General features: G+C 43.8%; 1 protein-coding gene across 1 annotated transcript in view; it reads left to right on the top strand.

Moving 5' to 3' along the window:
• The first annotated feature begins 284 nt into the window (after positions 1–284).
• CDKL1 (cyclin dependent kinase like 1) overlaps positions 285–21,651 on the top strand; it is a 57,659-nt gene continuing 36,292 nt past the window's right edge. Inside the window, exon 1 of the mRNA XM_049612814.1 lies at positions 285–1,418. Within this exon, the coding sequence (XP_049468771.1) occupies positions 1,248–1,418 (171 nt within the window). The 5' untranslated portion in view covers positions 285–1,247. The remainder of the gene's footprint in view (positions 1,419–21,651) is intronic.

Below are 21,651 nucleotides of genomic sequence, written 5' to 3' on the forward strand. Positions count from 1 at the left end.
GGAAGTGCTGACTGCAACCAGTTTCAGTCATCATACCTTCCTCTCCCTCTTTTCCTCACTCTGCTTTCATTCATTCATCATTCACTGGACTGGATGCTACAGCGCTGATGAGCACAGACACAGAAGCTGCCCTCAAGCCGTTTACATCCTAGCGGAGGGCACGGGGGGAGTAATCCCGCGTAGTACCGGTAGGATCTGCCCTGCGGGTGAAGTACAGATTGCACGAGGGTTGGGGAGGGGTGCTCCCGGCGCAGGCGTCTTCCCAGCCGACTCTGCTATAGCTGCGTTCTACACGACCTGCTGGAGTTTGCAGTCCCGCAGGCCTCCTCTCCCGGCAGAGGGTCGCGCGGGCAACCGGGCCCTAGGGCCCCCTCACCCCCCAGGGCCCTTCCCCGCAGCCTGGCTGGCGGCCCGCTCCAGAAGGGCAGCCGGGGCGCGGCGGCCCCGCCCAGGCCAGTCCGGGGCGGGGGCCGGTTCCCATAGGGATTGCGGCCGGGGCGGCGGCGAGCGGAGCCGGCAGAGAGGCGGCGAGGCGGGAGCAGGGCCAGGCCGGGCCGCGCGGCGCCGTGAGTCCCGGGCGGGGAAGGCGCGCGGGCCCGGACGGCGGGCCTGGCCGCCACGTGGTGCCGCTCGAGGCTGCGCTGCGCGGACCGGGAGCGGGTGGGCAACCGGGTGGCGCTGGCGGCCGGGCCCCGCGGGGGCGGCGGGAAGGCGCGGCCCCGCTCCCCGCCGAGGCCCGCCCGCGCCTGGGGTCGCCGGGCTCCCCCTTCGGGCGCCTGCCTCGCCCCCGCGGGGACCCGGATGGTGTCTCCTTGCCCAAAGGAAATGAGACCCGAAATTAGAACCGGGGAATCCCTGAGTCTTCCTTCTCCGTCCTCTAGCAGGCTCATGTGTCTTAGATCGGATGAACTATAACATTAAACAAGATAGATTATCTTACAACTCCGTTCGATTTAGGATAACGGGTTGCATTTTAACTTGCAGGGTGTGTACCAGACGATTAGAATTGGATTACTGAAGACGAGCTCTAGGCTGTCATCCCGGATCTCGTTGCGGTTGCTGAGGGGCGAGGCTTTAAGGACAGGGGTCGATTCCTAATTCTTTAACAAGTGCCCTTCTGTTCTAGGTGCTTGACAAAGACCCATCGTTGAGTGGGGCTCTAGTACAGTCAGTCTGTTCGTGCCAGTATTTCATAAGCGACATTTTCAAACTATGTGAAGATCCATTTTAAGATTTATTCCTCCTCTATGATGGAGAAGTATGAAAAAATTGGGAAAATTGGCGAAGGATCCTATGGAGTTGTTTTCAAATGCAGAAACAGGGACACGGGCCAGATTGTAGCCATCAAGAGATTTCTGGAATCAGAAGATGACCCTGTCATAAAGAAAATCGCCCTTCGAGAAATCCGCATGCTCAAGGTAATGGATTATTTAAAGTGAATTATCAGGGACTAAAAAACTTAAGTGAGTCGTGTTATGTTTAGTAAATGTGTTAAGATGTACAGGTCACCAAATGCATAATGAACCAGAAAGCAGAGACATCAGTGCAGAGAAAGATGCTATTCCTTTTCAGAGATGCTGTGGGGTATTTTATTTTTCTTCCCCATCGCTTCTTGATGTCAGCTCTAGATCTGATTCTTCAAGAGCCCTCAACTTTGATAGTACGGGAACAACTCCAATTTTCTGGCATTCATGAGCATTAAACTTTCAGGCCATCTTCTGTTGATATTCTCAGTCCATTAGGATAATTAATCATTCACCTGTTTTCAAACTGTTGGAAGCTGACGTTTTATCTGCTGCTGAACACCCTAGTGTCCTTTCTCTAGAAAAGGGTTCTTCTTAAAAAAGTGAAATGATCACTTTTAAAATGTTTATTAGTTAACTATAGGAGACCATAAAATCAGAGCAGTGGAAACAGTTGTTACTTACAAGCTGAAAGTATTTTTTTTCCGTAATAGAAAGAGGCCGCTTTTCTGAATTTCTGTGAAGATGAAACCCCAATCCCAACACAGGACGTGCCATGTAATGAACACAGTGGGATTAACTTGGTTTCAAACAGGGCCTCTGTGTTCGAGCATGTATAACCAAATAAATGATCAGGAAAGAGCAACCTAGTGGGAGATGAGTGGAACATTCAGGGGATTTTCTCTTATCGCTGCCTCTCTGTTTTCTCCAGGCCTCTCTGATAGTCTTCTCTTCCCCATGGCTGGATTATGTATGGGGTTATCTGAATGTGAAGTAGCAGGCTTTGGGTAAATTTAAATGGGTGGAAAATAGGAAAACTCTCTCTTTAGGTTTAGGATGGTCTTTACCAGCAGGATGCTGTCTATTGTGAGAGGACACTTCCAGGGTTTCCCCACCCCCACCCCGTTAGGCCCTCCCCTAGGAAGGGGTGAGACCAGCAGGGCCCATCTCAGGGCCTGGACTACTCTGCCCTTCCCCACTGTCTACACACTGGGACAGGTTCTCACCCTTTCTTTTGGGCTGATGGGGGTTTTTCACTTTCTCAGGTTTCCCCTAGGGCAGAAGGCGATAATCGTATTTAGAGGATTCATTTACTCTAAAGAAAAGACCATCTGGTTCTAGTGGAGAGGTACTCTTTTTCTGATGCTGAAGGTCACCTGTGAATGCCTCGGAACCCTCTCAGCACCCTTTAGCAATACTGGGTTTGCAGGTGTAGCTCCCTGAGTTAATTGAGTTCCTCCAGGATGGAAACCTCTGTTTTTCTGTGTGGACTTCTAAGCAAGTGTGCAGTGGGCTGGGCCCCCAATAAATAAATGTTACTGTTGGACTGAAAAATAATGTTAACAAAATAAGCTCTTAGGTAGGGTGGTTGTTCACAATATATTAAGAAGTCAGAATGCGTTCTCCTGAATAACTGAATATTGATACGCCTTAAAGGAAAGAGTTGTGTGCACAGGAGCCCGTTTTCAAAGCACAGAGCTCCCCATTCTTCAAAATCAAGTGCACAACTGTAGATTCCCCTAATCAATATGAGATAAGACTAGATTATTGATAGAGTCTGGTCTCTAACGCCCTAACTTTTTAGCTTTCTGTGATATTCCTAACACATAATAGGTCCTTAAATATTTGCTGAAAAAGTGAATTGAGAGTTTGTTAAATGAAGTCACATTTTCTCCATATATTTATTCAGTAAGTATGTATAGAACCTCATTGTGCCTAAAACAATGTTTATAAGAAGTTGTACATCCTGTGTTTCAGATACTTAATTCACAGAAGGGAAGGAAGATAAATTTCCCCTTGGCTCTCACTCCTGATAAACTGGGTTCCTATTGGGGCAGGGTTTGTGTCATTTACCTTGTATCCCCATGTCTGCCTGACAAGAACCCTCTAAATAAAGTAATTAGACGTATGTTTAAGCTACATTTTGAGGTATTTAAGGATGCATGGAATGAGAAATAAGGCATTAGGGCAGACAGTCTGTCCAAGGAAAAGGTGTATGTGTGGAAAGCAGTATATTGAGGGAACACAGGTTATAACCCTAAAGTCTTAGCCAGGATTGCCTGCTGGATGACAACAGGCCAGGGAGAGAAAGAAAGCAAAGGAAGCCAGGGTTCAGTAGAAGGGGGTGTGAGGACTTTCCTGGAAGATAGGTCTGGCCTGGGTTAAGTGATTCTTAGCCCAAAGCTGCACCTTGGTCCCAGGTGGCCTTTGGGGTTTGGCGCCTGACTCCAGAGGACATGTTGTAGTCCCAGAGAACAGGAAACTGGTGACATCTAGGCAAACAGTTTAGGGCCCCCATCTGAGCTGGAATTCAAGGGAGAGCTCCAGTGGGCCGTGGGAAGAATACTAAACTGTGAGCAAAGCACAGCTCTGTGGGCCCAGGGGAAAGTTGCAGCTCAGTGAGTTTGAGTTCCTGGTGTTTTCCTTGCACACCTCTTGCAGAGCTGGGGCTTTTAATGACCCTTACTAAGGTCAGGAACTAGGAACCAAGGAGGTTGAGGCTGAAGGTTACCTCAGAAGCCTTAGCCAGAGTAGGTGAGGACTGGCAGGGGCTGACCCCCTGACTGCTCCTATTATAAGGAAATCAAGACAAATAGATTAAGACCACATGTAGAAGACTTTGAATGCCTGGCTAAGGAGTTTGGCTTTCTTCTGAAAAGAAAGAAGCTAACCAAGATGCCTTTAATTAGAAAGTTGTCATTTGTAGACTTTTGGATTTTTTTCTCTCCCCCCCATTTATTAAGGTATAATTGACATGTAACGTTGTGTAAATTTAAGGCATACGATGTGATATTTGTTACACATATGTATTATGAAATGATTACCACAATAAGGTAGTTAACCCCTCCATCACCTTGCATAATTACCATTGTTTTGGTAGTTAGAACATTTAAGATTTACTCTCTTAGCAGCTTTCATTTATATAATGTGTATTGTTAACTGTAGTTACCACATGTATATTTAATCACTTGGAACTTATTCATGTATATTTAATCACTTGGAACTTATGGGTACATAACTGGAAGTTTGTACCCATCTCCCCACCCTCCAGCTCCTGCCAACCACCATTCTACCTTCTATTTTTATGAATTCAGCTTTTTTAGATTCCATGCATAAATGAAAACATTCAGTATTTGTCTTTCTCTGTCTGGCTTATTTCACTTAGCATAATTGCCTCAAAGTCTATCCATGTTGTTGTAAGTGGCAGAATTTTCTTCTTTTTGTGGCTGAACTATATTCCATCACACACACATACTCACACACACACACATGCATACATTTCATGTGTGGATTTTTGGATTTCATGTACCTGTAAAATTAAAAAATTTTTTTTTTTTTTACAGATTGGGATAGTGTTGTCCGCATTTTAAAAAACCAACTACCAACTACTTTCACCATCATTTCATAAAAGACAGGACATTTTAGTATTTAAAAAAAAACATAGGGGCCCTTGGGTGGCTCAGTCAGTTAAGTGTCCAACTCCTGATTTCAGCTCAGGTCACGATCTCACAGTTGTGAGATTGAGCCCCACAATGGGCTCTGTGCTGAGTGTGGAGCCTGCCTGGGATTCTTTCTCTCCTCCCTCTGCCCCTCTTCCCTGCTGACTCACTCTCTCTAAAATAAAAATTAGGGGCGCCTGGGTGGCGCAGTCGGTTAAGCGTCCGACTTCAGCCAGGTCACGATCTCGCGGTCCGTGAGTTCGAGCCCCGCGTCAGGCTCTGGGCTGACGGCTCGGAGCCTGGAGCCTGTTTCCGATTCTGTGTCTCCCTCTCTCTCTGCCCCTCCCCCGTTCATGCTCTGTCTCTCTCTGTCCCAAAAATAAATAAAAAACGTTGAAAAAAAAATAAATAAAATAAAATAAAAATTAAAAACAAAAAAAACCTAGGAAAAACACAATTTTAGAAAAAAGCACAGTCTTCCTGAGAGAGTAGTTGGCAACTACAAATAACATCTATACAGATACCTTCCTGCCGTATGTGAATAATGGATTGTGTAATTCTGTGTGTGTGTGTGTGTGTGTGTGTGTGTGTGTGTACCATTGCCCTTATTTTCTCACTTCACTATCCACCGATGAAAATGGCGACGTCGTTTGTTTTGTGCAGCTCAATGTCAGGAAAGTTAGCGCTATGTCTGAGAAGGAGAAGCTTCCCCAGATCAGGTGATCCCCTGCTTAGAGGATCCATAGCTGATACAATGAAATACTAGCACACGACAGAAGAACTGCATGGTCCTTGGATTTTGTAATAAAATTTGGCCTCCCTCCATCCTCAGAGAATTCCTTGTGTGTGTGTTTTTAAAACATTACAGTTTAGAGTAACTCCCGATAGTTGCTGTTGGACTGTTCTGAAAATTATGGTTGTTTTCTTGGAAGCAGATGAGATCATGGGAGTGTGTTGTCCAGCGTTTAGCTGCATAATTTCAAGGCAGCACACCTGCAATGCTTTCCGTTCTTGGTTTGGAAGCTTATATGAGGATGTAACCATCCATTGGTAAATGCTCTTGAGGATAATAATTATCAAAAACTGGTTTGCTAATATTTTTAGAAAACATTTTTTCCTGAAAACTTGAAACACTTTTTAAATAACATTCTTTTGCGCCATTTGAAAAAAAGTGACACATTTTTATGAGATAAATCTAGTGTTTGTACTAGCAAACTGCTTTCAAAAATTTTTTTAATGTTTATTTTTTGTATTTTTTATTTTTTAATATTTATTTATTTTTGAGACAGAGAGAGACAGAGCATGAACGGGGGAGGGTCAGAGAGAGAGGGAGACACAGAATCCGAAAAAGGCTCCAGGCTCTGAGTGGTCAGCACAGAGCCCGACACGGGGCTCGAACTCACGGACCGTGAGGTCATGACCTGAGCCGAAGTTGGACGCTTAACCGACTGAGCCACCCAGGCGCCCCTAAGTGTTTATTGTTGAAAGGAAGAGACAGAGTACAAGCAGAGGAGGGGCAGAGAGAGAGACACACACACACACACAGAGACACAGATTCCAAAGCACGCTCCAGGCTCTGAGCTGTCAGCACAGAGCCTGACATGGGGCCCAAACTCATGAACCATGAGATCACGACCTGAGCCAAAGTCGGATGCTTAACCAACTGAGCCACCCACGCGCCCCTAACAAACTGCTTTTTAAACTAAATATAATTCACTGTTCACCAAGAGGTCCTATTGCAGTCAATCCTTTAATGTTTAATTCTGAATCTTATTTTTTCCGAATTACATAGTTAGGCTTTTAAAAATATAAACACTTGGAACAGTTATAATCAGCCCGCTCATACTCTAAAGACATACTCTAAATTAAGTACTATTTAGTGACAGTAATAAAATTATACTGCAGTACCTGAGCTCAAAGCAGCTCTCCTACCCTTTCTTAAACTCACTTTCCAATGTGGAAAAAAAAAAAAAAAAGGAATTCAACATTTTCATTGTTTTTGATGAGACATTTGTGCATAAGAGAGTTGCCACATGTTAATCTGGGAACTTTTTACAGAACTTCTGTATGTAGCAGGCATTGTTCTTAGCCCTTGCCCTCCAAGTAAGGAGAGACTGACAGTAAAGAAATAATTATATGTCAAGTGGTAAAATACAAAGCATGGTAAAGGGGTAAAAGGTGATGAAGGGGCTGGCTTGCTTTTTTTATAGAGAGGGGTTAGGAAGAGCCTTTCTGACGAATGACATTTGAAGAGATAACAGAAGGAAATGGGAAGGAGTGAGTGATGCAGGCTTTCCAGGCAGAGGGAATAGTAAGTACAAAGGCCACAGGCAGGATCAAGTGATGTGTATTAGGTGTGGTGTGTTCTGGTGTGTTCTGGGAGGAGTAAAGAGATCAGTAGGTCTGAGGCACAGTAAACGAAGGGCAAAGGTCATAGAAGATGAAGTTAGAGTGGTAAGGGGTCAGAAGTTAGAGGGGTAAGGGCTTGTGGGTCTTGGTAGGAACTGTGGATTTTACTTTGAATGAGATGGGAGCCATGAAAGGATTTTGAGCAGAGAGGTGCCGGTTGGGCGTCCAACTTTGGCTCAGGTCATGATCTCGAGGTTCATGGGTTCAAGCCCCGCCTCAGGCTCTGTACTGACAGCTCAGAGACTGGAGCCTGCGTCAGATTCTGTGTCTCCTTCCCTCTCTCTGCCCCTCCCCACTCACGCTCTTTCTCTCAAAAACAAATAAACATCAAAAATTAAAAAAAAAAAAATTTTTTTTTAAAAGAACGAATCCAAAGTTCCTGACTTGAGTAACTAACTACAAGAATGAAAAGATCGGGTCATTCATTGTGATAGGGAGACCCAGGTGCAAATCTAGGGGAAAGGAAATCAAGAATTCTATTTTGGATATGGTAAATTCGAGATGCAAATCTAAGGAGACTAGTAGGTAGGCATTTAAATATACAAGTCTGGCATTTGGGGGAAATCCAGGTTGGAGATATAAAATTGGGAGACATCAGCATAACAAAAGCATGTAAGGGCCTGAGCCTGGGTTGCCGTGGGGAATGGAGAGACAAACACCAAAGACTTAACCCTGGAGCTCCAGCATTTGGAGGTCAGGAAGATGAGGAGGAACCAGCAAAGGAGGAATAAAAGGGGGTGATCATTAACGTAGGAAAATCTCAAGAGCAATGTTCTTAAATGTCACAGACTATGAGTCTGGAGTTCTCTCTTGTCCAGTAAGAGAGCAGACACAGAATTGAGGCTAATGTCTGGGACAGAATTGAGGCTAATGTCTGGGACAGATAAGAGCCCCAAACAAGGGTTTTGCTTCCATATTTATTGAGCTCTCAAGATCTTACATATGTGGTGAATGTGAAGAAAACAATCAGACAGTTGTGTGTGTAAGAAGCAAAGGGTTTGGGGAGCAAGTGCAGTGTGTGATCAAAATATATTGGTGCCAGATGGAAAGTAGTTTCCTGCAGGTGATATAACTTGTGTAACTTGTGTTACTCTTGATCCTATTATAATATCTCACTAACTAACCTTGGGCACTTCCGCCCTGTGGCGGCAGCTTTCTGCCCTAAGCTTGTTTAACCCATTTATGTAAATATAAGGAATTCTTGCACCTATTTCCCCACACTTAAATGCTTAGTGAAGAAAAGTTTCAAGAATGAGAGGATGGTCAGAATGAAATCTTGCCCTTTGCAGTGACATGGATGGAGCTAGAGGAGATTATGCTAAGTGAAATAAGTCAGAGAAAGACAAATACCATAAATACCATATGATATCACTCAGACATGGAATTTAAGAAACAAACAAACAAAAATGATCATGGGGGAAAAAAGAAAGAGGCAAGCCAAGAAACAGAATCTTAACTATAGAGAACAAACTGATGGTTACCAAAGGGGAGGTAGGTGGGGGGATGAGTGAAATAGGTGATGGGGATTAAGGAGTGCACTTGTGATGAGCACCAAGTGATGTCTGGGAGTACTGAATCATTATATTGCACCTGAAACTAATATTATACTGTGTTAACTAACTGGAATTCAAATAAAAGCTCTTATAAAGAACAAGGGAATGGTCCAAAGTGTCAAAGGTCATGATTAGTGTAGACTTAGAATTAGTCAGTGGCTTTGAAGATATGAGGGTCATTTGAGATCTTGACAGGAGCTGTTAGGTGGAGTGGCAGGAATGAAGGCTTCATCAGAGAGGATTCGACCGAGGATGGGGAGAGCAAAGTAGAGACGGTGATATAGGCAACTCTTTTGGGGAGTTTGATTATTTAAAAAAAACTGAGAAATAGGATCAAGAGAGTTTTAGTAGTTGTTTTTAATATGGGAGAATAAGTATATTTGTATGCTAATGGTATCAGTCCAGCAGACAAAGAAACTTGATGTTTTTTTGGAGGGAGAGAATTCCTGGAGCCATGACCTTGACTTACTAACCTGCACCAAGGCCAAAAATAGCTGTAATAGTGTAATAAAAGACCGATTCATGGACCAGCTAGATTAGGCTACTTGGAATGTTGCTAGGTTCTTAACATATCCTTAATCTTTACAGGACCTACAGTTATCTCCAAGCTATGTGTGTAGAACTTCTTCCACCTAGGTATGTGACATGTCCTGATTTGCATGTGACCCATGAACCCTATAGGAAAAATTCAACCCCCTTCCGTGACCAGGGTTTCAAGCATATAAAGATATTTTAGATGGGAAGTGGGGCAGTCATGACAGAAGCTAGATTACGCAGAGACACAAGGATCCTGCAAGAAAATCACCTTACATCAAGAAGTCTGGCACGATAGGCTAGAGTCATCACAGGCCTTGTTTTGGGAAGTAAATACTGGCTCTGCATAAAACAGGTGGCTTAACTGAACCCAACCCAACTCCTGGGGACTATCTATGTGTCCAGGAAGGAAAGGGCCTTGTGGTTCAAAACAATGTGAGCCAGCCAACCCAGAAGAATTGTATTACTGAAGCCCCTCAGCCTTTATGATGTTAAACCTTCTTTCTGTGGCATGAAAATGGTAGAACAATTGGAAGAGGAAGCAGAGATTTCCAACAGGAGTGGTAGGAAGAGTAGATGCTCCCAGAGGAGTTGAGGTAAAGGACAGGACAGAACCACTATGCGGTGCCTGGGCAGACCTTTAGCAGTGTGGAACATGGTATGGGGGCCTGAGAGTAGATCTGACCGACATCAGTCAAGGGCTGAAAGCAGCAGCTAGGACATTGTCTGTGGTAACCTGCCTCCAGAAGACAAAACAAGATAGAAGCAAGCAGAAGGAGTGATGTATCGCCATTTGGTGACCCAGTAGACTTAGGCAAAGTGCCAAGTATCATTACCTAGGAGGCACAAATTATATTTATAATGACCTTAGGAGGTGGGTATTGCTATCTCATTTTACATATGGATTCAGGCTGGTTAATGATATGCCATGGCCTCCTGGTTAGTGAGCTGGAATGCAGACACAGTTCTGTCTGTCCCCAAGTCCATGCCTTGCTGCTCCCACACATCAGGACCATCACATTACACCAAACACCACACTCTGAAGTCTCTCAGTGACCGTCCTCAGGATTTGTCCTATCTGGCAGGGCGTTAGCTGTGGGACTTATGGCTTCCATGGAGCCTGGGTGCAGATTCTTGCTGGAATGGCAGTTCTTTCCAACTCTCATTCCATGACCCTGTAGATTATTTTAAAGGGCAAAATTTATGGTTTGCGACCAACAAAGACAAGAATAAGCACGGGGGAAAATGTCCATTTACAGCTATACTATAAACATTACAGTACCTGCTTTCTTAATGAGAACAACATCACCCCCAAGAGGATGAAAATTGGTTTCAGGGAATGGGTAGGGGTAGTGTAACTTTTACTGTATAAAGCACAGATTCCATACAGCACATATACAGTAGATTTGTGGAGTTAAAATTTCTTTGGGAAATGATAAGGGGAAAAAAGACTCATTTGGGGATAAATATGGTGGAAAAGCTCCTTTGGGGTTGTTGAGAATATTGAGTGTGTTTTATGTGCCAGAAATATGCTCTCATTTGATTTTAATTAATCATGAATAGTAAGAACCTACGGAATGTTCAGAACATTCCCTTTTTTTTTTTTTTCCTGTTGTCTCTTCGCTTTCAGTAACCTTCCAATGAGTCTGTCAGGCTGTGTGACTGCATGGGGACAGGAGCCACAGTTGAGACTTGCAGTTTCTGAAATAGCTCAGAGCTGTGGGGTGACCTTGGGCAAGCTCTGGTGCGGCTTGGAACCTGGCCCACCAATTCACCTTGATTTATGTCTGTATTTGGCACTGTTATGCTGACTTTTTGCTGAGGGGAGCAAGAGTGCTCTTGGGCCAAACATTGAACAGTGGTCAAACAGCCTTAAGGATGCAAGAGCAGAACAATAGAGGGTCAAACAAACAAACAAAACAGTTGCATAGGGAAAGACGCATACGTGGAAAGGCAGAGAGGTGGGACTTAATACCAAAGATAGGCACTGTAGGTGAAGGACTTCACACGGTCTGTCCTGAGAGGTTCACTGCAGTAAAAAATCAGACCAGAAATACTACTGGGCAAATTACCATCCCAGGGATGAGAAGGGACTGTGGCAAATACATCTGACATGGTTCCCTGTTATGCAAAGAACTTATGAAGTGCTTAATTCCATGTGCTCTTGTGCCAGGGCCCCGTTCCACCGAATGCTAACGGAGTACCGTGTAAATGCTCCCTAGTGTTAGGATCTAATTAGATACTTCATAATTTTAAATTTTATGTTTATTTATTTTTGAGAGAGAGAGAGAGAGCACATGAATGAGCCAGGGAGGGACAAAGAGATGGGGGGACAGAGGGTCTGAGGCAGGCTCTATGCTGACAGTACAGAGCCCAACATGGGGCTCAAACCCAGGAACTGTGAGATCATGACCTGAGCCAAAGTCGGACACTCAGCCGACTGAGCCACCCAGGTGCCCTAGATATTTCATAATTTTTAAAGGCTTCTGTTCCCCTAGTATTAGTTGAAGGAATATTTTCCCAGTATTAGTTGAATAATATTTCACAACTCAATAGAAGCCTCAATGGGAAGTTCTGTGACATCTAGTGCTGCCGTTGCTAGTATAGATGTCATTTCTAGGTTCCTTCTCTTCAGATTGTTTAATTGGCTTGTTGAAATGGATTTGTAACACATTTCTAGAAATTGCTTTAGCCATGTTCAAAATTCTCTGTTATGGTTTATGTGAGATTGCAAACTCAAATGTTTGTGGGGATCACACTGGAGACAAAGGATTGAAGCAGGCTGAATGTAAGACAAGATAGAAAGTGGGCTTGGGCAGGCCAGAGACCTCATGGCTTGTAGGGTGTGTGGGTGGCTACCCCTCCACCCACAGAATGCAAGCCCAGGGTGCTAGATTTTCAGAGTCTTTTTCTAAAAAGCCCCAAACAATTTTATGTAAAATCTCTGGGTTTTTTTCCCCCTACAATTCTTTGTTTTGAAAAAAAATTACAAAATACATATATAGAAGTGGAAAGAATAGTATAATGAATTCCTGCATTCCCTTAACTGGATTCATTAATCAGTTGTGAAAATTCTGCTTCATTTCCTTTCTGTCTCTGTCTCACACACACACACACACACACACACACACACACACCACACTTTTTTGGCTGAATCATTTCCTTAAGTATGCAGCATGAATCTGCTAGAATTCTTCTGTGTAACCACAATATGATTTCCACAATATGATTTATCATTGACTCAATACCATTATCTGACATACAGGCTGTGCTCAAATTTCTCATATTGTTCCAATAATAGTTATGTAGCTATAACTATATAACTGTAACTATAACTACACCTATATATTTAAATCCAGGATCTAATCAATGACCACACATTGCATTTAGTTATCATGTCTCTTTAGTCTCTCTTAATATTGGCATTTTTGAAGAGTGCAGACCAGTTTGTTGGAATGTGCTTCAACATAGATTGTCTGGCTGTTTCCACTATAGGAGTGAGGATGAGTCTGTCACACTAGTTCTCAGCAGGAGAACACTAGTTCTCTACACAGTATCAGTGTGTCCCATAACTGGTGCTCTCAGCTTTGACCTCTTGGTCCTGATGGGTCTTCCATATTTCCTAAGTGTAAAGAAACATCTTCTCCTTTATAGCTAATGTGTAATCTGTGGGGAGATACGCTGAGACTCTTTGACCACCTTGTGCACCAACAACTTTCACCCAGTAATCTTTGCTTGAATAGATTATAATAACAGTTATTGTAACAGGTGATTTTCTCTTTTTTAATATTTCTTTATTTTGAGAGAGAGAGAGAGAGAATGAGCAGGGCACAGGCAGAGAGAGAGCAAGAGAGAGAATCCCAAGCAAGCTCTGTGCTGACAGAGCAGAGCCTGATGTGGGGCTCAATTTCATGAACTGTGAGATTATGACCTGAGCCTAAATCAAGAGTTGGACGCCTAACAAACTGAGCCATCCAGGTGCCCCATAAAATGATGATTTTTAACAGTTCTTTCTACATTCATTATTTAACAGTTTTTCTGTTCAACAACAACAACAACAACAACAACAACAACAACAAAACAACCTTCCTTCACATACTACCCCTCCCACCACCTCATACACTCTTCAGTATCACTGTGAATTTGTGGATTTTTTTTTCTTCAGTTTGTTCTAAACCATCACTGTCATTCTTCTTTTTCATTCTCAAATTGTCACACGTTTGGCCCTGTGGGACTCTTTAGATCCCACTCCTCTGTCCTGAGAGATGCTACCATTCCTTGAATACTTTTTTAAAGTTTATTTATTTATTTTTTGAGAGAGATGCCAGCACAAGTGGGGGGAGGGGCAGAGAGAGAAGAACCCCAAGAAGGCCCCATGCTGTCAGCGCAGAGCCTGACGTGAGGCTCGAACTCACAAAACCATGAGATCATGACCTGAGCCAAAACCAAGAATCGGACGCTTAACCGACTGAGCCACCCAGCCTCCCCTCCTTGAATATTTTTTTATTGTGTGTCATAACAAAATGTACCAGGCTCATCCTGCCCCAGGTGTGGAATCAGCCATTTTTCCAAGGAGCCGTGGTTCATTTCAGTATGAAATCTGACTTTAAAAAGGTTGACAAGTAATTTTTTAAAATGTCGAACACCGTTCAGGCCAAACAGAACACATCTGCAGGTAACGTTTGACCCACAGATTCAGTTTTGGGCCTTTGGAATGTACAGCTTTCATTATATGCAGATGTTCTCAGTAGAGACTGGCAGATCTGGCCCTTCGATGTTCATTGCTAATACATAGATAGGTATTGGGGGTTCATGGAAACTGGTTGTCAATAGTGCGGAGAACAAAGCAGGGCATTCCCTTGCCCACAGTGATAGAAACCAAACAAATTCCCCTTATCATCATCTTTCCCTATTTGTTCAACAAGTGGAGACCTGTTTAATTTGAGTTTTACAAGATAACATACTACCTGCAAATAGTAACAGGCTGTTTTGTTTGTTTATTATAAGATGTTTTGGCTTAGCTCACAGTTTGTTTATACAGAAAGATTGTATTTCTGCTGTGTAGTGAACTCCTAAGTAATAAAGCTGCCGTACAAATACTTCAAGAACAAAAGTAGCAGAAATCAACAGGCTGGCTCATCACCGTCATAGAGACACTTAGTTTATATGGAGATTAAGCACATACCACTGTGTATCAGTCCCCTAAACGCTCCTACACACATCCTGCCTACACCTTACACTGTAGAAAATTAAAAAATATCACAGAGCAATAGGAGAAAATAAGCGATTTTAGAGTGCACATTGCTAAAAAAAATGTAATTAAGCTATTACTTTCTTAGCTACTCAAATTGCTTTTATTTTCAGCAAATAAAAAATTTATAAGTAGACAGTCTGTGTTACATACAGTCGTTATAGAACAGAAAAACCATACTAGGAGGTAGTACTTTTTATACAGAATGGAAACTTTTTTTAATGGGCTAGGCTTGTCTTTAATTTCCGTTTAAATTTTTTTACTGTTTTACTTCACCTTTTTATTTGGCAGGATTGATGTCTTAGCCACAAATTTGCTTTCACAGGCATATGTTCTTGCTAATTATTAGCCTTCTTGATTACTTAGTAACTTTAAAAGCATTGTAGTAAAAATGCTATTGGATAGAATTGCCTGGTTGAAAACTTTGAACTCGATTCCTCTTTTTGTTTAGAAAGGTGACTTTCTAAACCAGTGGAAGCTATCAACCTGTGTATAAACCAAACAAATAATTTGTTTTTAACTATCAGTACATTGCTGCTTTAATTTTTGGCTATGCCATTGTTAACTTTCATTTTGACCCCATTTGTACTATTGCTTCTTTTCTGGAACTTTTCATATACTTTATTAGTCAACAAACCAAATCGAACATCCACTGTGCACATCCTTAGACTGTGCTGGGAAGAATCCAGAAGAGATTTCATGACCAGCCTGGCAAACCCTGTTCTGTCCACGTTGTCTACAGGAAACTTAAAATAAATAAACATCAAGCCCCTCCCCACCTCTCCACTTGTGATTCCAGCTTTTTCAATACTTTCCTGCTTCATATGTCACACCCTTTCCTTCTCTACTCGTCCCCAAAACAAAACATTAGCCAGGGTATCTACCATGGCATTTGGAAGAAATACGAGATGAAGACAGCTTTCCTTTAGCAAAAGCGTTAAAGAATGATTCCTCAGCCACACCGTGAGGGGTAAAGAATATTTTCCTCTTGGCTGGAGATGGTGGTAGTAATTAAATAGCCTTTTATTTTATTTTATTTTTTAAATTTTTTTTAATGTTTATTTATTTTTGAGACAGAGAGAGAGCATGAATGGGGGAGGGCAGAGAGAGAGGGAGACACAGAATCGGAAGCAGGCTCCAGGCTCTGAGCCATCAGCCCAGAGCCCGACGCGGGGCTCGAACTCACGGACAGTGAGATCATGACCTGAGCTGAAGTCGGCCGCTTAACCGACTGAGCACCCAGGCGCCCCTAAATAGCCTTTTAAAGAATGAAAATAGCTTTTTTCCCCCCAAAGGTGATGTATTAACTCTCTGAAACTAACTTCAAAATATTTATTTTGGTTTTATAATACAGTGAAGACACATAAATCTTTTTATTTTTAAAATTTAATTTAATTTTACTTTTAAAAAAAAATTTTTTTTTTCAACGTTTTTTATTTATTTTTGGGACAGAGAGAGACAGAGCATGAACGGGGGAGGGGCAGAGAGAGAGGGAGACACAGAATCGGAAACAGGCTCCAGGCTCCGAGCCATCAGCCCAGAGCCTGACGCGGGGCTCGAACTCACGGACAGCGAGATCGTGACCTGGCTGAAGTCGGACGCTTAACCGACTGCGCCACCCAGGCGCCCCTAATTTTACTTTTTAAAGTTTATTTTACTTATTTTGAGAGAAAGAGAAAGAGAAGGAACATGGGTAGCACAGAGACAGGGAGAGAGACAATCCTAGGCAGGCTGTGCACAGTCAGCACAGAGCTTGATATGGGGCTCGAACTCACAAACCATGAGATCATGACCTGAACCAAAATCAAGAGCCAGATGCTTAACCAACTGAGACACCCAGGCGCCCCTAAATCTTTTTAAAACCATTTGTATGATGAAGTAATATAGGCTCATGTAAGAAAAAACTGAAGGTATAGAAGAACATAAAGTGAAAAGGAAATTGACTTTACCCTCTCTCTCTGGCATTACCCCAGAGGATTTCTGTGCTTGCACAAAGACATATATTTCTTTTTAAAAAATACATACAAATACTATCATATAGTATATACATTCTGTAATTTCTGTCTTACACTTAACACTGTATCTTGGACATCTTTCCAAGTCAACACATACAGATATGCTTTATTCTTTTTAACAACTGCATATTGTTTTATCATTTGAATGCAATATAAAGTCCTATAGTTTATTTAACTAATCACCTCTTAAGAGACATTCAGTCAATAATGTAAACATAGAGCTCTGCAAATTTGAGAGAATATTGGGAATAGGAAGCATGATTTCCACAAGTAGATCATTAGGAGTGATGATAGAGAGTCCAGTCCTATTTCTGCTCCTGGTTCCCAGACCCACTGGGAATTAGCCAGAGTGGATTAGCCACTGAAGACACAGCACCATGTGGGTCAGTGCAGATACCCGTGAAGGGCTGAGGTACGAATTCCATCTTCCATTAGGCTGGTTAGTTGTAGTTGATGAGGTATATAGTAGAACTAGTGGAACCCATGGCCATGTGCTAACTGTCATGTCTCCTTTGCTATAAAAATGGGCCTCTTGGTCTGATGTTATGTGAATTTCTATGCCAGTAAGGCAGGCATTCTCTAAGCCCTTGGATTGTGGTGTAGGAAGGAAAGGCAAAACTCGTATTTAAAGTTAGTATTGGGGAGGGGGGGGTGCCTGGTTGGCTCAGTCAGTTGAATGTCCAACTTCGGCTCAGGACGTGATCTTGCATTTGTGGGTTCGAACCCTGCATCAGGCTCTGTGCTCACAGCTCAGAGCCTGGAGCCTGCTTTGGATTCTGTGTCTCCCTCTCTCTCTGATCCTACCTCACTTGCACTCTGTCTCTCTTTGTCTCTCAAAAAATAAAATAAAACATTAAAAACATTTTTTTTTAAGTTAGTATCAGGGCACCTGGGTGGGTAAGTCAGTTAAGCGTTGGACCTCAGCTCAGGTCATGATCTCATGGTTTGTGAGTTTGAGCCCCACTGTCAGCAAGGAGTCTGGAGCCTGCTTCAGATTCTGTCTCCCCTTCTGTCTCTGGCCCTCCCCCACTCACGCTCTGTCTCTCTCTGTCTCTTAAAAATAAAATAAACAAAAACAAATAAAACATTAAAGCTAGTATCAATTCCAGTGAGGACAAATCACTATCCCCTCCACATAGCAGCCACTGTCCTTAAAGGACAGCGCACCTCTGGGCCTCAGTATCAGTCGTTGCTGCTGTCAGGTTGGGTAACTCAGTAGCAGCAGTAGCCAGATCAGCCTTGCAGAGAGGGAGCCGTGCTTTGGGGCCATTCATAACAACCATTTCTGCAGCCATGACCACTGTGTTCGTGGGTCAGTTACACAGGCACTGGGGTGGCCAAGGACAGAGCAGGCTCACCCCCACCAGAAAGACATCTGCCAGGTTTCTCAGTGAATTTTCTGTAGTAGATGCTCTCTGGTGGGCATTAGTGTGAAGCCCAAAGATCCTCAAGCCCTGTGCTCACTCCCACAAGTGCAATTTATGCCTCTTCTCCAAATGACCTTTCAGCCTTGTCCCTTCCATACTCTTAGTCAACTAGAAAGCTATTTGCCTCTACCCACGGGTCCATATCTATCTCAGGTCCTTTCTACCTTCATGCAAAGTGAGCCATCGAGTGCACCACTTGAAGCTATGTTCGGTGGAAGGATACCCTTTCACCATTGTCCTTCAAGGCCCCTCCTGGTGGCAGTTCATTTTCAGGTAGGGCCAGCATAATGAGCTGAGCTATCTGTGAGTTGGACTTGAGGTTTTTCTCCTCCATTACCTGGAAACTCCCATTAAACCATACGTGTACGTTGAAGGAGAGGTGACAGTACAATAAAATAGATGGCATGGGAGAATTGACCACCTCTTTTTGTCTTGCCCGTTCCCTCCAGACCTGCTTGAGCCTGATCACACATGTATCGTTGTCACAGCATAGAGTACTGCTGCTGCCTCCGTGCAATCTTATGACATGGGTCTCTGTTACCCACTTCACAGCGGGCAGCTCTGGCAGCTCTTGGGCACATAATCACTCGATGTCTCGTGGTCAGGTGCTCAGTCTCCATTAGGGCTCATGACATACCAGAGGCTAGACAGCACTAGCGTGATTGGATATACTGACTCATGTCTATGGCCACAGTGCCCTGAACACACCCGATCTTGTCTGGATGTACTGACTCATATGACCTGAGTGGTACGGTAGCTTTGATGTGCTGTAAAGTTCTATCTTGGGTCCTACTCAGTATTGGCAGCCTTCCTGATTACCTGGAGTAATCAGAGCAGTATTCCCAAGAGCTAGTCCGTGGTGCACATGTTTAAGATATGCTGCCTCCCGAATCTAAAGAGACCCACCAAGTGCAATGCCTTGTTTTAGTGGTGGGCAATACAAGGTGCAACAATTTGTCCTTTAGAGCGGATGTCTCAGCATGCCCCAGGCCTTTGGCCCCCTAGAACGTTAACCCATGACATACCCATGAACGTTTCTGCCACCCTCTGGCATTAATTGGGCATTCAGAATACTTGTCATTTCCTGCTCACCAGAAGGTCCATTTAACTTGAAGTCATGAATACAGTAGACCAGCATGATATTCTGTGGAATGTCAAGATGATCAAAGTTCCTTTAGACTCTATTGTAACACAGAGCAGAAGAGTTAACCTAGGCCTTGGGCAAAATAGTGAATGTGGACTGCTGTCTGTTCCACAATAAATGAACTGCTTTTGATCCTCCTTACTGATAGGGATTGGGAAGAATACACTTATCAGATCAATGATGAATGCATGATCTGATGAATTGCATGTCAGGTGCCAGAGACTGTGTAGATCTCTTCCAGGAGAGATACCACGTCTGGCCCAGCACCTGCATTTGGAGGTATGACTTGGTTGAGTTTATAGTAGTCTACCAGGTGAATTGAGTGGGATTATGATGTGGACTGCCACCCCTGCATCCTTTACGTCTTTGATGGTGCTAATCCATCATTTCCTTTTGGGATGTGGTTTGTTCCGATTTCCTCTTTTGGCCAGGATTGTGTTGGGGAGTGTGTGCAATTCCAAGGCCTTCTCTTTGGCCCTTTCTGCCATATTGCCTCTTACTCCCAACTGGTTGTGAAACCAGTGTGAAGGTTTGTGAACTACTAGTGTATCCATCCTTATTATGCACTTGGAAGTGGAGGAAATAACCTCAAGGGCAGAACCGTGGACCCAATAGGCCCCACTGTGAGCCATTACTCGAAGCTGGGGCCGTGATAGCATTTTGGATCCCCAGATGTCAGTGCCAGCTCAGACTTTGCAGCTAGCCACAGCCCTTGAAAGGTCTGAGTATTTCCCTTTCTCCTGTTACTCTGGTAAACAGCCACAGATCCCTTTGGGAAAGGATTGAGAAGTACTTGTGGTGGCATTGCAGGATCCCTCGGTACGGACTCAATCAACAGCACTTTGGTACACACCGACTTAGATCTAGAAACTGGGTGAGAAACTGTAGTTTTCCATTCTGACGGGCAACCTTCTGTTTGTCATTTCTCAATTGTTTCTGGTAACACAAGTCAAGTAACACACCTGCCAGCCGCTCTTCTATTTCACGTATAAGAACACCATGGTGAGTTTTTATCTGGGCATCAGCACAGATTTCTGGGAAATATGGCATCGGGCCTCGCTTCCCATAATGGTACCAGAGGGCCTAGTTCCATGGGAGCATCTCCAGCCGAGAGAGGACGGCTGCCACTGAGCTTCTCAAAGATACCAGTGACCTCCTTCCCTGTGCCTTCTATACTGCGTTAGTGGAGGAAGGAAAGACTGTCTCCAGGTGTCCTTGTCAGGAAATAAGTCCCAAGTCAGAGGACAGTGCTCCCATATCAGTGAATTGCCCTCTGTAGCCTTATATGTCACCACTGCCATGGTCGAAGGCCCCAAGATTTCTGCCATACTTACGAGCCAAGTCTTGTAACGCTTTCAGTTACTTCCTCCTGGACCAAGAGCCACCTTGCCCTGCTTGAGCTCTGCTCCAACTGCATCCTAGTTACACAGGTCTGTGGCCCTGGGAAGAGTGGGGATAGAATCTAAGGAGGACATGCATCATCCTCCCAAGAAGACACCTGCCTCAGTGATATTTCTGGTATTCCCACAGTCTCTGTATGAGAGGAAGTGTTTCACCTTTGGCAAAAGAGCAGAAGCTGTTTCTCCCAGCCCAGAGGGTTCAGGGCAATTTGAGAATTTAAGATTCTCAGGCTCATTACCCTAAGTGTCTCTATTCCAGATCTCAGGGCCCCTCTCTTTTCTCACCAGAGCCTTGCCTTTGGTATAAGAGACCCGTTGAAGCTGTACATTGTCTCCTTTGTATCTCTGCTGTTCTTAAGTCCTAAGCCTGATTTTAGCACCATCTGTCCTGTGTCCGCAGGAGATAAATGTCTCTTTAAATACTACATAGAGGCCTTCTGATTCTCACAGTTTGCTGGTGGCTAACCCAAACCTGTCATTTTCTCTTTTTTTTCCTTCAAGGACCTGAAGGTGTTAACAAAAGCCAGCTCTCTCAATAACCCTGTAATTACCCTCAGCCCATACCACTCACCAGCCGCTGCTATTGTATGAGCCAACTGCACTGCCTTCAAAACCACTCCTGACAACAGCCTTACTAATTATGTTGAGGCAGTTCCCCAGGGCTTCCTCTCACCTCACTTACCACCAGCAGTGGGGTCCTTGTTGCCATCTGCCTGGTGGATGGATCCAGTTCCAGAATCCCATTCTGAAGATCCGCTAGCTACAGCAACTTCTAGTACCAACCATCTCAGCCTGTGCACCTCCTATAAAGTCAAGTCTGAGATAAGGGATTGCACGTTCGTAGTTTATTTGGGGGAAGTAATACCAGGGAGCAGGAGTAAGGGACAGGGGAGAGGGAAATGAGGAAGGAGGGAAAAGCAATGAAAGAGACAACAGGGACTCAACCTGCCAGGTCTCTGTAAGGAGCCGGAGGACCGAAGAGATAAGCATATACCTACCACTTCCTGTCCCCCTT

The sequence above is a fragment of the Panthera uncia genome, assembly GCF_023721935.1.
Source record: "Panthera uncia isolate 11264 chromosome B3 unlocalized genomic scaffold, Puncia_PCG_1.0 HiC_scaffold_1, whole genome shotgun sequence".
Classification (NCBI taxonomy): Eukaryota; Metazoa; Chordata; class Mammalia; order Carnivora; family Felidae; genus Panthera; species Panthera uncia.